This window comes from Danio rerio, chromosome 7 (genome assembly GCF_052040795.2).
Source record: "Danio rerio strain M-AB ecotype USA chromosome 7, GRCz13ab, whole genome shotgun sequence".
Taxonomy (NCBI): Eukaryota; Metazoa; Chordata; class Actinopteri; order Cypriniformes; family Danionidae; genus Danio; species Danio rerio.
In genome coordinates, this window is record NC_141027.1 from 26,410,529 (window position 1) to 26,426,843 (window position 16,315).

General features: G+C 37.8%; 1 protein-coding gene and 1 long non-coding RNA gene across 4 annotated transcripts in view; one reads left to right on the forward strand and one right to left on the reverse strand.

The window, feature by feature from the left end:
* zanl (zonadhesin, like) overlaps nucleotides 1–16,315 on the forward strand; it is a 42,141-nt gene that overhangs the window by 15,111 nt on the left and 10,715 nt on the right. For all 3 annotated transcript variants that reach the window (XM_087258558.1, XM_087258557.1, NM_001365358.3), the window contains 30 exons: nucleotides 103–244; nucleotides 480–673; nucleotides 762–906; nucleotides 999–1,243; nucleotides 1,346–1,494; nucleotides 1,579–1,707; nucleotides 1,788–1,926; nucleotides 2,011–2,152; nucleotides 2,297–2,493; nucleotides 2,598–2,736; nucleotides 2,828–2,944; nucleotides 3,160–3,284; nucleotides 3,594–3,739; nucleotides 3,914–4,057; nucleotides 4,161–4,268; nucleotides 4,426–4,595; nucleotides 4,989–5,191; nucleotides 7,114–7,255; nucleotides 7,386–7,633; nucleotides 7,728–7,905; nucleotides 7,987–8,095; nucleotides 8,190–8,284; nucleotides 9,497–9,673; nucleotides 9,967–10,169; nucleotides 10,336–10,480; nucleotides 11,338–11,579; nucleotides 12,554–12,718; nucleotides 12,975–13,102; nucleotides 14,734–15,005; nucleotides 15,260–15,468. In XM_087258558.1, the coding sequence (XP_087114684.1) occupies nucleotides 103–244; nucleotides 480–673; nucleotides 762–906; nucleotides 999–1,243; nucleotides 1,346–1,494; nucleotides 1,579–1,707; nucleotides 1,788–1,926; nucleotides 2,011–2,152; nucleotides 2,297–2,493; nucleotides 2,598–2,736; nucleotides 2,828–2,944; nucleotides 3,160–3,284; nucleotides 3,594–3,739; nucleotides 3,914–4,057; nucleotides 4,161–4,268; nucleotides 4,426–4,595; nucleotides 4,989–5,191; nucleotides 7,114–7,255; nucleotides 7,386–7,633; nucleotides 7,728–7,905; nucleotides 7,987–8,095; nucleotides 8,190–8,284; nucleotides 9,497–9,673; nucleotides 9,967–10,169; nucleotides 10,336–10,480; nucleotides 11,338–11,579; nucleotides 12,554–12,718; nucleotides 12,975–13,102; nucleotides 14,734–15,005; nucleotides 15,260–15,468 (4,947 nt within the window). The remainder of the gene's footprint in view (nucleotides 1–102; nucleotides 245–479; nucleotides 674–761; nucleotides 907–998; nucleotides 1,244–1,345; nucleotides 1,495–1,578; nucleotides 1,708–1,787; nucleotides 1,927–2,010; nucleotides 2,153–2,296; nucleotides 2,494–2,597; nucleotides 2,737–2,827; nucleotides 2,945–3,159; nucleotides 3,285–3,593; nucleotides 3,740–3,913; nucleotides 4,058–4,160; nucleotides 4,269–4,425; nucleotides 4,596–4,988; nucleotides 5,192–7,113; nucleotides 7,256–7,385; nucleotides 7,634–7,727; nucleotides 7,906–7,986; nucleotides 8,096–8,189; nucleotides 8,285–9,496; nucleotides 9,674–9,966; nucleotides 10,170–10,335; nucleotides 10,481–11,337; nucleotides 11,580–12,553; nucleotides 12,719–12,974; nucleotides 13,103–14,733; nucleotides 15,006–15,259; nucleotides 15,469–16,315) is intronic.
* On the reverse strand, nucleotides 2,277–6,791 carry LOC141375367 (uncharacterized). The gene is made up of 3 exons (XR_015495706.1): nucleotides 6,617–6,791; nucleotides 4,816–5,230; nucleotides 2,277–4,610 (listed from the first exon to the last, which is right to left on the reverse strand). It is a non-coding gene; the product is annotated as an uncharacterized LOC141375367 (long non-coding RNA).

Here is a 16,315-nt window from a genome sequence, read left to right on the forward strand (position 1 = left end):
CTTACTCTGTAGAAGAGATGATTAAAATGGGAATAGATCGAACTTTGATTTAAACAATGAAACCATTATGAACGATATTAATTTTAACGTGGTGATGTGTAGGTGAACGAGAGCTGGTATCTGGAGGGTTGTAAGCAGAAGTGCACTTGTGAAGGAGGAGGATCTATAAAGTGTTATGACACCAGCTGTCTTCCTGATGAAAGCTGCCAACTTCAAGATGGAGACTACATCTGCAAACCAATTGGTAACAATTTTATTTTGTATTGGTTGTGCATTAGTTTATACATGATAAAGTTTTGAGCAGTTGTGGCACAATCTTTCTGGAATTTATTACTTCATTTTTTTACCATTGTCTTTAGATATTTGAAAAATATTTCTTTGGCGGCCCTCATTATCTTTATCAACATACCACATGAATTAATTTGGCATCTGTTCCAACATGTTTATTTAGATAAACAACCTTTAATGTCTTCCAACAGTGAACTGCCCTCCAGACTCTGAGTACATTGAGTGCGGCCCAGCCTGTATTCCTAGCTGTGCAGAACCTTCCACCAACTGCTCTGGTTCTTGCATTAGTGGCTGCTTCTGTAAACCAGGCTTTGTTTTCCGTGGCCGGCGTTGTGTTCCTATTGAGCAGTGTGGATGTCTGGATGATGACAACAATTACTTTGAGGTACAAGAGTTATCATTCTTGTGATGCTGCACTTTTATCCAGTTCTGGGAAGTCAGACTTCTAAACTTTGCTTTGTATTTACTCTTAGCCAGGCGAGATCATCTTTGGAAATGGCTGTTCAAAGTTGTGTCGCTGTGCCGGCAACTACACTTTCGACTGTGTGGACAACACCTGTGACCCTGTGACTGAAGAATGTCGGGAGGTTGGTGGAGTGCACGGCTGCTATCCTAAAGGTATTGCACAAAACTTTTAACTCGTAATACAAAAGATATTTATAGTCAGGTTTAAATGTATTATTTGACACAAAGGTGTTTTTCACTCATAGGAACCTCTACCTGCATTGCCTCTGGTGACCCACATTACACCACTTTTGACAAGCGAAACTACGACTTCATGGGAAACTGTTCTTACCTGATGTCGGAACGTTGTAACAGCACAGACGTGCCTTACTTTGCCGTATACACAGACAATGAGAATCGCTACAACAATCTTCATATCAGCTATGTAAAAGCAGTTCATGTTCATGCACTGGGAGTGAAAGTGTCTATTCTGAAAGGAGGAACTGTGCAGGTAAATATACTATCATGTAGACAATGATCTTATTATAGATATCATTTGTGCACCTGATTTAGTGGCACATTCAAACAAACAATTATGTTTGCTTTTTCTCAGGTTAACGGTACCAATGTCAACATTCCTCTGAGTCCTGTTGCTGGTGTAGATATTTTTATGTCCGGCAAGCACTACACAGTGGCCTTGAACTTTGGAGTCACAGTTCGTTATGATGGAAACCACCATATGGACATTAAAGTTATCAAGGAGTGAGTTTGATTCTTAGACAAGTCTTAGAACTTTTATAAACTGATTCACCTTTAAATGTTTCTATGCTTGTGATCGTTCTACAGTTATGAGGACAAACTCTGTGGACTGTGTGGAGATTACAACGGAGACCCTCAGGATGACTTTCAGACCCCAACTGGGGAACTGGTCCAAAGCCCCAGTGACTTTGGTCACAGCTGGAACACAGACCCTAAGTAAGGCACCATTCAATTCAATTAATTTTATATCTAAAATGATTATTCATAGATAACTAACCTTTAATTCTGTCTTTCAGCTGTAACAAGCCAGAGGTCGGCCCAAATCCAGGATGTACAGATGCTGAACAGGAGTTGTACGAAGGTCCTGCTTACTGTGGCATCATATTGGACAACAAAGGACCATTTGCTGTTTGCCATCCAAAAGTCAACCCCAATGTGAGAAAATTAGTTCATTTGTTTTAGTTCATAATTTTAACTATGCAACAGATACTTACAGATCATAATCTCATGTGTGTATAGGGTTACTTCCAAAACTGTCTGTTTGATGTGTGTGAGCTGGACGGAGCTCATTCAGCATTGTGTGAAGCAATAGAGTCGTACGTCAATGAATGTCAGGACCGTGGCGTCACAATTGGACCCTGGAGAAACAGCACCTTCTGTCGTAAGTCTAATAAATACATAGCAATTAAAACTCAATTAAAACCATTTAGAGGGATTGACTTTCCCACCATACTCTTACAAATTAACATTTTTAAGTAAAAATAAAAATTGTGATTACCACTTACACACACTCCTTTTTCTTTAGCTCTGAAATGCCCACCCAATAGTCACTATGATTCATGCGCACCGGTTTGCCAGCCGTCTTGTACACCAGTTCCACCAAGTCAGTGCACTGGACCTTGTTCTGAAGGATGTGTTTGTGACCCTGGATACATCCTCAGTGCTGGCCAGTGTGTGAAAGAAAACACATGTGGTTGCACCTTTAATGATCATTATTATAAGGTAAACAAAACATGTGTTTTAATATCAAACAATGGTTTGTTTTAGTCAATTAACTAATAGTTTTCATCAGACTAACACTGTGTTTCCTCTCTATGTGGATTTAGCCAGGTGAAGAGTTCTACACTAAAGACTGTGATCTGCTGTGTAAGTGTGATCCTCCATTTGTTACCTGTAATGCTGCTGACTGCCCACCAATGGAGCAATGTGGAGTTCAGGATGGAATAACTGGGTGTTACCCACAAGGTAAGAACCATATATAAGCAAGTGAATAGCATGGTCATAGACTTCACATATTCTTCATCATTTAAAAACTCTTCTTTTTACAATCCCTCAGGATCTCAAGACTGTGTAGTCTCTGGTGATCCTCATTACAACACATTTGATAGCAAATTCTACAGCTACATGGGCACTTGCACATACACACTGGCTCGCACCTGCAAAAACAACACCGGTAAGAGATTGCCAAAGACAAGTTTTACTATTCTGCTGTGACATTAATGCTTTGGTCATCAGTTGGTTTTATGGAGTCACCCAAAAAAATTCTAGCATTCTTACAAATGATTCTCAAAGTACATTAAATGCCTCAAAAACATCCAAAAATATTGACATTAAATACGAATTTAAGTCCTGACAAAAGCCTGAGTCACTTCCCTCTCTGGTCCACAGGCCCCTGGTTCTCCATAGAGGGTAAAAATGAAGAGAGAGGAGCTTCTGGCGTTTCCTACCTGAGAAAACTGTACGTGACTGTTGACGGTATCACTGTGACAATGATGAAAAACAAGAGAACTCTGGTCAGTATTCACAGCAGCAGTCATCATTACACCAAGTCATTCAATAATCTTGGATAGAGAACTGAGATTAAGTCAGCAGATAAAATATATTTTAGTCTTACATTATAATCTCTTAGATTATATAACAGTATTGAGACACTGCTCATATCTTGAAATGTTTTCTGTCAATTGTGCTAAATCCTTTCATTTGTTTTTCATTTTTAAAATAATTAAATAGCCGTACTAATGAAGCCAAAGAGCAAAATCTCTCAGTTCTTCTTTTAGAAGTAGCATTAGCCTTTAATCCACTTCTCTTTTCCACACATACAGGTGAATGGACTCAGGGTGACTCTGCCTCACTCTCCATCTCCACTCATTTCTCTGTCTCTTGCTGGACAATATGTAATCCTTACAACTCCGTTCGGCCTAAAAGTGCAGTGGGATGGCAACCATTATGCCAAGATCTCCGTTCCCAGGTACTTAACCTTTAAAAACAGTTTCCTTAAATTAATCATTATTAACTAAAGTGTTTGGTAGAAAAGACCCACATTGATTTTTTAAGGGTTACATGTCTTGAGTAAATCCTTCAAAAAGCATCTCTGGGAAAATAAATCTCTTTACATTAATCTCTTTCTTATTTATTTTTTCAGCTCCTACTATGACCAGATGTGTGGACTGTGTGGGGACTATGATGGAAACCCCAATAATGACTTCACTAAGCCAGATGGCACCCAAGTTGACAGCTCAAAACTGTTTGGCGACAGCTGGCAAACTAAGGAAGATGAGGACGCAACGTCAGTATCTTTTACTCTTCTTCATTTTATCAACAGTAGAAATAGAGCAATGATTGAGGATTAGGTTGACTTCATATGTTTGATGAAGATGTTGTGCTTTTAGGTGTAAGCCTGACCCTGGACCTCAACCACCCTGTGATCCAGTGCTGGAGGGTGAGGTGTCAAAACCTGAGAACTGTGGGAAAATAACTGACACAAATGGACCATTTAGGTTAGACACACCAAATCTCCAAATACTTATTACAAAAATCTTGAATTCCTCCTCCTAAATTGTATAAGCTTGGGTTTCAAGCTTTGTTTTTAACATTATAGAATTACTAACAGTTGCTAATTTACTGAACTCTTTCTCTTACATTTGCTCCTCACAGAGACTGTATCAAGGTGGTGAACCCGTTGCCTTTCTTCCAGAGCTGTGTGTTTGATATGTGCCGCTATCAGGGGTTGCAGCAGGTTCTTTGTGATCAGCTTCAGGCCTACACCGATGCCTGCCTGAGTGCAGGTGCTCCTGTCCATCAGTGGAGGGAGCCAGACTTCTGCCGTGAGTCAAACCTGCCTATATTGAGTAACACAGAATAACATGTAGAATGGTTTAAACATCTAATAAAGCACTAACATCTGGCAACTTACAGCCATGCTAGAATAACATTTGAATTCCTAGTGACAAGCCTGCTTTTAGCGCTCTCTAATGCACTATATGAATTATTGAAATGAATAGAGTTCAAGAAGTTGGAATAGGAAATCCAGAGCTGAACACTTACCTTAACTTAGCTATATCGTTTTGATTATTTATGAGGCTTTTAGGAGCTGAAGACAGAAATGCTGTCATAGAGGGATGGAGACAAGGAATTGGGAAACACTCTCTATAATGCATCCCTAATTTGATCTCAGTTCCACCATCATTTAATGGCATTTCCTCTCATTTTTCCTACAGCTCTGGTATGTCCTCCAAACAGCCACTACTCCATATGTGTAAGCTCCTGCCCAGAGACCTGTCTGGGTATCAATGGACCACCGGGCTGCAGTGAAAAGTGTGTAGAGGGATGTGAATGTGACCCCGGCTTCATCCTCAGTGACAACAAATGTGTTCCTGTTAAAGACTGTGGCTGTGTGGACTCTTCAGGCTCCTACCATCCAGTGAGTTTAACACTAGGGCTGACCCATTGGGCTCTTGCACTGTAGAAGACACTTTTAAAGTGTAAAACTTCCATAAAATTACAGAACACAGCGTGATTAACAGTAGTTTGACAAATACATACAAATAAATGGATTTTAAAAAGCCACATATGCAGACCTCTTAAATACTAAAAACATTTTTTTTTACCTTACTTTTGAGAAAAAGTGTCAAACTAATTCATTCATTTATTTTCCTTTGGCTTAGTCTCTATTTCAGCCACCTATTCCAGCATGTTTTACGCACCAGATACCAGGGATATAGGCATGGGCTGGTTTAAGTTTCTGCCGGTATGACAGCCTTGGATAAAAATTTCACGGTTTCACAGTATTGTGATTACTGCTGTAAAATACATTATTTTTAAATGGTTTAGTAAAAAAAAAAAAATTATATATATATATATATATATATATATATATATATATATATATATATATTCTTTTTTTTTTTTTTTTTTTTTTCCAATTGAACACAATATATTTCCTTTGAGAAAACATTCATAATATGTTTGCACAGTAAACATGTCAGGCTAAATAATTTAAATAAATCATTATCTTCATAAACACAGATTTCCTAACAATACAAGATTACAATAAATGTTTTTTTTTTTTGCAGACTTTTTATTTATTTATTTATTTTTATTTATTTTTTTTTTTTGCAGTTTTATTACCTTGACTGTTTCAAAGCCTTAAAACCAGTTATCGCCCCATGCCTACAAGAATAAGTATCAAAGTGTTGTTCCAAACTTCATCTATTATCTGAAAGGGCTTAAAAAACTAAACACTAAACCAATACAAAGAATAAAAAATAAAAGTTTCTGTTACCTTTTGCATTTCTGTCGAAGGTGAACACACACATCTATTCATTAATTCATTCCTTTAATTTCTTTTCGGCTCAGTCCCTTTATTAATCTGGGGTCGTCACAGTGGAATGAACTGCCAACTTTTCCAGAAAGTTTTTATGCAGCGGATGCCCTTCCAGCTGCAACCCATCTCTGGGAAACATCCATACACACTCATACACTACGGGCAATTTAGCCTACCGAATTCACCTGTACCACATGTCTTTGGACTGTGGGGGAAACCGGAGCACCCGGAGGAAACCCACGCGAACGCAGGGAGAACATGCAAACTTCAAAAAGAAACGCCAAATGACCCAGCCAAGGGTTGAACCAGCGACCTACTTGTTGTGAGGCAATAGCACTCGGCATCGCCCCACATCTATTCAATGTCTGTGAAAAATGTCAGTCTCCCAGCAATCCTCCTCATCCACTGCTGGGTGAACATGTTTAAAAACATGTTTTTAAGTTGATCGTCTTACTTAGCTGCTGTCATTCATGCTATTTTTCTTGTACAGTATTTCTTACGTTATTCACGGTTTCTCCTCACCTTTCTGTGATTTATTCGTTGTGTATGCATACCCAGAAACCAATGAGCTGGTTTAAATTTGGATAGTGCGAAGACAATTAAAATAAATAATAACTTAAAATAAATAAATAACTACATTTCAGACTAATTAATCATCACTGTTCTCATTACACTAAACAAGACGCTTGTCGCCTCCTATTGGCGTAATGAGGAATTTTTTATTGAACTTATTCAAATGAATCGAATCTTTGGCATAAATCAAATTTAGTGGAGTTCAGTGCAGTTTATTTTAAAGTAATTGAAAAATACAAGTTTCCCCGAGATGGGTTGCGGCTGGAAGGGCATCAGCTGCGTAAAAACTTGCTGGATAAGTTGGCGGTTCATTCCGCTGTGGCGACCCCAGATTAATAAAGGGACAAAGCCGACAAGAAAATGAATGAATGAATGAATGAATGAATGAAAAATACAACAAATGGGATGTCAATTTTTGACATTCATAAAATTGTGGTCATTTTTAGGTTGACGAGAGCTGGTATCTGGAGGGCTGTAAGCAGAAGTGCACTTGTGAGGGAGGAGGATCTATTAAGTGTTATGACACCAGCTGTCTTCCTACTGAGAGCTGCCAGCTTCAAGATGGAGACTACATCTGCAAACCACTTGGTAAAAACACTGTTTGAGACAAACAGTTGGTTTAACATACACATTTTTTTTTCACATACACCAATGCAGCTCTGCACAAACATGTCAAGACATCTTATTATCTCTCATTTTTAAACTCTTTCTTTTTTAGGTTCAGGCATTTGCTCGGTTTCTGGTGACCCTCATTATACCACCTTTGATGATAAAGTACATCACTTCATGGGTGCCTGCTCCTACACTCTCACCAAGCCCTGTAATGAAACCTCCGGCATGCCATACTTCTCTGTGGAGACACAAAACGAGCACAGAGACAATAATAAAAAAGTGTCGTATGTAAGATCTGTTATCGTCAAAGTTCACAACACAACAGTCATTTTGGGCAAGGGCCGCAAAATACAGGTGAGAGACATTTCCGGGGATTTGTGAAGCCTAATTAACAGATTAGAGGGGATTAGAAGAGCAGTGCATTCATTTGCTTACCTTCGTCCTGCAGGTGAATGGAGTTCAGGTCACTGCGCCTGTAACACTTTCCAATGGTATTAAGATCTTCATGAGTGGCAAATTTGTGGTGCTTGAGACCAACTTTGGACTGCGTGTCCGCTTTGATGGAAATCATCATGCAGATGTCACCCTGCCTTCCTCTTACAACGGACTGTTATGTGGACTTTGTGGTAAAGATAGCACACTAAGTTATCATGTAGCAACTTAATCTTAATAGTTTGATGTGCTTAATCCTACTTACTATATTACAGGAAACTTTAATGGTAATCCTAATGACGACAACATCAAGTTAGATGGGAAGCCCACAGACAGCACCAATGAGCTTGGAGAGAGTTGGCAGGTGCCTGATGACAGACCAGAGTAAGTGAAAGCACATGCTTTTTTTCTGCTAAAAATTCATGCACTTCCTGTCATCGAAGCTTTAATCATTCATGCCTGTTCCTGTCTGGCACAGTTGTACTCATGGTGGAGGAGACATTGAATGTGACGATAAAATCCAAAGTGAAGCTCAGAAACCTACTAGCTGTGGCATGATCACCGACCCCAATGGTGAGCATACCTTCATAACATTTAATGAACAAGTACATAAAATACTTCAAGGGCTTAATCATAATGAGAAAATTTTCATCTGGCATGAGTGAAAGCTATTGTCAAAATATCAGAACGGGACACATGCTATAGCAAAAACATTGATGAAAAACCTCCAGCAGCTGATGTAGAGATGTGGTGCTGGGGAAGGAGGGGGGCAAATATTTATTATACATAGATTCAAATATCTATTTAAGACTTTTGACTACAATTGTAATATTTTTCACAATGAATGTTGCCAATGACTTAAAGGGGACCTATTATGTAAAAATCACTTGTGGCAACAGTGTGTGAATATATCCAGCTGCTAATGGTACAAATGAATTAATTCTATTCATCATCTTTCATAGAAACAGTCTGCAGATACACTGATTGAAATTCTCCCTCTGTACATGTCTTCAGAGGGAGAATGTGCCGCCCATTAGTGAAAAAGCTCTCCCTCATTAACATAGACAGCCCTAAGTGAGAAGCAGTCGTCCACGATTTAGACTTTTCACACCGTACCTGCTGAAGATAATGTCAGTGGCTGAGAAGATTATAAATATGGAGTTTTAGGATGCACAAATGAACACTGTAATCTCCATAGACTGCCTTCTTCTGAGCCACTTTTTTGACATTTTCAGTTTTTCACAAAAAAAATGTCCGGTTTTAAATCCGCCGCTATGCTGATGCTTTTGTAGCTCTGCCCTCTTTTAAAAAGAGCATAATCTGATTTTAAATTCGGATCTAAATGGGACAGTTTCGATGAGTTTTAAAAAATATTTGTGGGGTATTTTGAGCTGAAACTTCACATACTCTAGGGCAAGGGTGTCCAGTCTTGGAGGGTCGGTGTTTAACTTCCTTCAACACACCTGCCTGGAAGTTTCTAGTATACCTAGTTAGAGGTTGATTCGCTGGTTCAGGTGTGTCTAAAATTGAGGTTGGAACTAAACTTTGCAGGAGTTTGGACACCCCTGCTCTAGGGACATCAGATACTTATTTCACATCTTGTAAATAGAAGCATCATATATCTCCTTTAAGGTTAAATTCACCAAAATCCTCATACTGCTCTGTTAAACGCCTTTATTCCAGCACATCTGTTCATTGCATTGTGCTGTTTTACAGAGCTGTTCTTATGACACATGACATCTGTTTTGTGCACCATTAAAAGCCTATTCATCATTCTTTTCCCAGGAATCTTCAAGCCTTGTCATGCAGTGGTGCCTCCCGATCCTTACTTTGAGAACTGTGTGTTTGATCAGTGTGGCACCGGTGGTGCCGCTGTGGCACTATGCCAAGCTATTCAAAGCTACGCTGACCTGTGCGCTCAAGCTGGGGTGCCAATTAACTGGAGGAATAACACCTTCTGTCGTAAGTGTTCCAGACCTACAGGCCCTTAAACCTGTCATTAACTGTATCCTGGTTACCTTTTAAAGCCTCAGCCTTTTTAGTGTGCACCCTTCAATTAGGGAGCCACCAATGAGTGCTGTTTCTTTCTTTTGTTCCTAAATTGGCCGTGCTAAAACAGTTGCAGTTATGTGTCTCTCCATCTCCACCCATAGTTTCACATGCTTCATTCTTTATTTTCTCTCCATTTTGATCCTTTCATTTCGTTCATTGCAATGGTTTATATAACAGCGCTCTTCTGTTTTCATTTCTTCCAGCAATCAAGTGTCCGGTTGGCAGTCACTATGAGCACTGTGGTTCAGCATGTCCAGCCAGCTGTCAGGACCCTGGATCCGAAAGCACCTGTACTGAGCCCTGCGTTGAGGGATGTGTGTGTGACCCTGGCTTTGTCCTCAGTGGAGATGAGTGTGTGCCTTTCAGAGAGTGCGGTTGCACTGACAAAAACAACAACTACAGGCCTGTGAGTTGATCTTTGAGGAACTGAATGGAACTTTCAGTTCAGTTTTGAATAATTAGAAACACAGCATTGTTACAGGACATCTAGCACAGTTTTTACTTCTAGTTTAAGCTACACACCCCTGTGCAGTTAATTAATAATTCATATCCATATGTTGTTTTTTTGTCAGGTTGGAGACAGCTGGTTCACAAAAGATGATTGCACCGAGCGCTGCACATGTTCACCTTTCAATACTGTGACATGCGAGGCATGGCAATGTGGTCCTGCACAGGAATGTAAAGTCAATGAGGGTGAACTAGGCTGTGTGAACACAGGTACATATTGCTTTAATAACAAAATCCATCTACAGTATCTGTTCATGCATCTGTTTGTCTGTCTGTCTATGTATTAGGGATGCACTGAAATGAAATACAAATAACCGATCACTCTATAATTGTAATCTGATAACGGACGTATAGGCATATGCAAAACTTACTTATTTACGTCCAGAGCTGTTTATAGCTAAGTTGGTGTTTAGCCGCACCATTTTGGCGTTTCGTAAAGACACATTTTTCGAGGTGAGTTGTTAGCCCAACACTCAACCCCCAGTTTACACACACACTACGAACAATTTAGCTTACCCAATTCATCTATAGTGCATGTCTTTGAATTGCGGGGTAAACTGGAGCACCCAGAGGAAACAGACACCAACACGGGAAAACATGCCAACTCAACACAGCAACCTTCTTGCTGTGAGGCGACAGCGCTACCTATTACGCCACTGTGCTGCCAAAACGCAAAACTTAACTGCAGAAAATTGTAAAGAAGCAGCAAGATCTTTTTTTTAAAGGAAAAACTCCCACAGTGTCAACTTCTAATTATCCTTCTAGCATAAGCTACTAAAATGTGCACCTGCTGCGTGCAACATGTCATGTCATGTCATGAAGGCACCACTCATGGCCAGCAGCACACACCTAAAGCAGATCATCCAGCAGAAATAATCCATAATTTATGAACCGATATTATTTTCTTAACATTAAAACTATGCATTAAACATAAAAAATAGACATTTATCAGCTGGTTTCGATATGGTGGCCATTTTGCATTACCAATATCTCATTATCTCTCTCTTTACACTGAATCTGTGTTCAAATCTTTTTAATGCAATTATGCTAACTGATCTTCTTTGCAGGAGTGGGCATTTGCCACATCGCTGGGGATCCTCACTATTACACCTTCGATGGCATCATGCACACCTACATGGGCACCTGTACTTACACACTGGTGGAAGTGTGCAACACCTCTATGGTGACACCCTTCACCATTGTGGCCAAGAACGAAGAGCGCGGCCAACCAGAAGCTTCATATGTTCGCTCTGTGACCGTCTACCTGCCCACTGCCAACATCACCATCAGCAAGAGTGGACGAGTTCTGGTGAGTGGCAGAAAAAAGATGAAGAATTTATTGCATTTGTCTTCTTCTGATTAGATTTGGGGTAAAACCTTACAATAAAAGTATAAACATGAACAGTTTAACACAGGAGTTCATAAGTAGTTAATGGTGATATGCCCCTCCATGTAAAGTCATGATATAATTATAGATTAACAGCTTATGAGATCTTGATGGTTACATTTAGCTTAAGCCTAAATGTTAATTAATACATTAACTAGCATGAACTAACAAGTAATTAAGGTAGCCATTATTTACACATTAAAGTCACGTGACTCATGTTGTAGTTAAAGTTCATGATTAACAGATCCATTAATTCATCATTAATTCAAAATAATGTTAAGTTTGCATATTAATTCATCATTATTCATGTACTGTTATTGTAAAGTGTTACCTACTTTGGAATACAACTGTCATATGTGACCCTGGACCACAAAAAGTCTTATACCCAGTCTTGTTTTGCCTGGGTACAGCTTTGGCAATATCAAAATATATATTCACTAAATTATTTATTTTCCTTTAATGCCAAAAATCATTAGGATGTAAAATCATTAGGATTTAAAATAAAGATCAAGTAAAGATCTCATCCCTTGAAGATATTTAGTAAATTTTCTACTGTAAATGCCTCACAATATTTCTAAAAAAAATAATCATTTGGATAACTTTCATTTTTTAAATATATATTTTTTACTTTCTTAATACTTCTATTTAACTGAACTCTCAGATTCCAAATAGTTGTTTCTCTGCCAAATATTTTCCTATCCTAACATCCCATTTGTCAGTGTCAAAGGTCATTTATTCAGCTTTCAGATGATGTATAATAGAATTTAAAAAAATCAACACTTATGACTGATTTTGTGATCGATAATCACATATAATAATAGATAATATTTCAAACTGTATGAATTTATTGATCATTGTGCTAAATCTCTTACTTGTACTCTTTTCTATTCTAATAGTTGAATGAACGCAGGGTAAAAACTCCATATGACATCAATGTAGCCAAATCACGAGTGTTCACCAGTGGAGTGAACACCATACTAGACACGGACTTCGGCCTGATTGTGAAGTTTGATGGAGTGCACCATGTTGAGATCACAGTGCCTGGAGACTATTTCAACAAGGTATGAAACTCCCGATCTGATATGTACTTATCAGTGCAAATATACAATTAGAATAGCCACAAAAATAAAGTCCACTCCTTTTCACTGTGCGTCTTCAGTCAACCCTGACAGAGTTTAACTCTAAAAAAAGTGCTAACTCTGGCACAGCATATTAATAAGTGTGGTCTATAATCTTGTCCTGATGTATAATGAATAAATCAGAAGGTTTTGTTTATTCCACAAGCTTTGGTTTATTTTTCTGTCCTTTTTGTTAAAGGTGTGCGGGATGTGCGGTAACTACAACGGAGATTCCTCTGATGATAACTTAAAGCCAAATGGCAAACCAGCGAATAACTCTATTGAATTTGGTGACAGCTGGAAGGCAGAGGGTGACAGTGATCCTGGGTAAGTGTTAGTTCATTCGGTTCCTCTTCACCCCCTTCTATAATTCAGTACTAAACAAACCTAAATAGATAATAAAATTATAAATGTGTTGAATTTGAACTCAAAAAAAGAATTACCTGCTTGTTCAAAATGCTTATTTGAAATAGGCCTGGAAAAAAAATCCCAATTATTGCAATTTTTTGTGACAACTTAATTGTTTTATGTTCAATCCACTTAAATTTGTAAAATAAATTAAGTTAACTTAATTGATTTTTGTTTGGACAACTTGAGTGAATGGTGGAGAAGCTTGCAGTTTTTACATTGTAGTTACTGTAACTAAAATTACTTTTCTGATAAAAAAGGGATTACTTTTCATTTTTTGGTAACTTGATCAAAATTACTGGGTGATCAGGTTTCCCCTAATAAATTAGTTATATTATTAATTATTAATTTCTAATTTATTTTTCATTTTAATTTGTTAAAAAGACAAAATTAAAGAGATTTGAGAAGATTACATTTTTTAAAACAAAATAAGATAAAAACATAAACAAATTAAAATTAATAAGAAAATAAATCAATCAGTAATAAGTATTTATTTCAATTCATCTTTATTTGTATAGCACTTTTTCAATGTAGATTGTGTCAAAGCAGCTTCACATAGAATAATATAGTAAACTGAAACAGTGTCAGTTCAATAGTAATAGTAATAATAATAATAATTCTATTTACTGTTATCTGCTGTGCTGTTGTACCAGGAAAAAAGCAACACTGTGTTGTCATTTGTTTTAAGTACTTTTACATCATATAGAAATATATCTAATGTTCATTGTGTGAGGCAATGCAAATGCAATGCAAGTAGCGCGATGCAAATGACCCACAAATCAGTGGGTCATTTGCATCGTAAACGGTGCAACCCCATAATTGGTCCAGGTTACCAGGGACTTATTACCGATGGACAGGTGTTGATATGTGACTGCAGACGATTACATTAGGCTGCATTAAGTTCCTTACTTTTTTTTATCCCACCACGTTCACATCACTTTGATTTCTTTTGTCTAAAAAAGAAATATCTCATATTAACTCTCTTAATACATTTAGCAGTACCGTATAACTCAGAGTAATTGTATTTTTTTGTTATACAAATATATTGCTAAATAATTATATTTTTTAAGTAAAGAAGGTTAAATTCATGAAGTATTGCACATTTAAAGAAAAAAACAATTGAATGAAAAATGAGTTGATGAAAATATAAGGTATGCATTCTTAGAAGCAGAGTATTTGTCTCATATGTTGGATAATATCAACAATATTAGCCTAAAAACAATGAAAGAAGACATTTGTCAATATATGGTGTGTATGAAATGTTTTTAGGTTTTTAAATGTTCATTTTTATATAAAATTGAAAGTTCCTGTTTAACTTAATTTAAAAGCATTTAAAGAGTTTAATACCTACTGTCTATGCATTGAGATTAATCTAGATTTGAGTTAGTATTGAGTCAAGTAATTAAATTGCTTATTGAGTAATTAAGTTACTTTTCAGACACAGTAATTACAAAATTAAATTGAAAGTAAGTACAACTGAAATATAAGTTATGAAATTAGTAATGGATTTCTTTAATTCTAATTACTTTGTCTCGTTCCACCATCCGCAGCTGCCAACCTGATCCACGACCTGACGACAAACCAAACTGCGACGAGAGTGAAGAAGAAATCTACAAGGTGCAGTGCGCTTCCACTATCCTGTCTGATCGCTTCAAGCCCTGTCACTCTCTCATTCCTCCCGAGGCCTTCCTGGGGAACTGTGTCTATGATATGTGCGAATATAATGGCATGCAGTCGACACTCTGCGATAACGTGGAGGCTTACGCTCAGGCCTGTCATAGCGCTGGAGTCACTATCAGCTGGAGGAACAGCACCTTCTGCCGTAAGTGGAAGAGAAACAGAGAAGTAAAGTAATGCTGAGCTGGCTGACAGGAGGAAGAATCATTTGTGAAAATGAAACAGAGCCGAAGTTTTATGCAGATGAAATTAAGCATTTATGAGATTCTCAGTTGATAACCTCCAGGCATTATATAAATATTCATGGATTTTTCTGCACATTTTAAATGTGTCTGAATATGTCAGAAAATCATTTCTATTCGGATTCAGTGTTTTAAATGTCTTTCGTTTTTTTTCCAGCTCTCCCGTGCCCACCCAACAGTCACTACTCTGAGTGCACACCTCCATGTCCTCCTACTTGTGCTGACCTCTTCCCCATTTTCTGCCCATTACCACCCAATAGCTGTGTTGAAGGCTGTCAGTGTAATGCAGGTTTTGTGCTAAGTGATGGCAAGTGCGTTCCTCTCTCAAGCTGTGGATGCGTTGACAGCAATGGAGAGTATCACGACGTGAGTACAATTTGCACCTAAGTACCAAGCAAAACTCAGCTTTTCTCAATTTTAGCTGAACAATGATCACTTTTAATGTTTTATAAGCAGCAAATCATCATATTAGAATTCAAATTAGAAAAACAAAAGGATCTCCTAAGCCTATATATACAGATATGTATACAGTGCTTATAGAAAATCATCATACCTTACTACTCAGATTACACCCTGCTTTCAAAAGAACTTCAGGATAAAGTTTTAAAGAGGCAGAGGTTAGGAGAAAATTACTAAAACATTTCAAAGGTTGGAATGTAATTTAATTTCAGGCTGTATAACAAAGTAATTATTTCAAAGAGGTGTGATGATTTTTAACAGGCACTATACATATATATGAGCAATATCACACGAGTAGCAGTGCGTGCGATGGCCTGTGGCTGCAGGCTTAGTGCCTTAGTGCCCCCCACCAGTGTTGATATACAGTCATATCGCACTGCTACGAGTGTGATATTGAGTTTATACAACAGTTCAACGGCATAATCGTGCGTTTAAAAAAGAAAATTTAACTTGAAGAGTTTCAAAAACTCTTGTGCGAGAAATTACTGACATTTGCAGCTGACATCAGAACAGGAAAAACCATTGTCAGTTCACAAGCGTCACTTTAGAGCTAGGATTTGAATGATTCTCCAACATCATATCTAGCATGATGACAAAACAGGTGATATTTGCTCGCATATTAAGATTGAGGCTGAGCGGCATAAAATGCCATCAATTTACAGAGATTTTTCTGTATTTCTCTGTTGCAGTCAGGTTATCACAATAATTAACCACAAAAAAGGTAAAGCAAAGCAAACACTACCAGTTTCTGTGG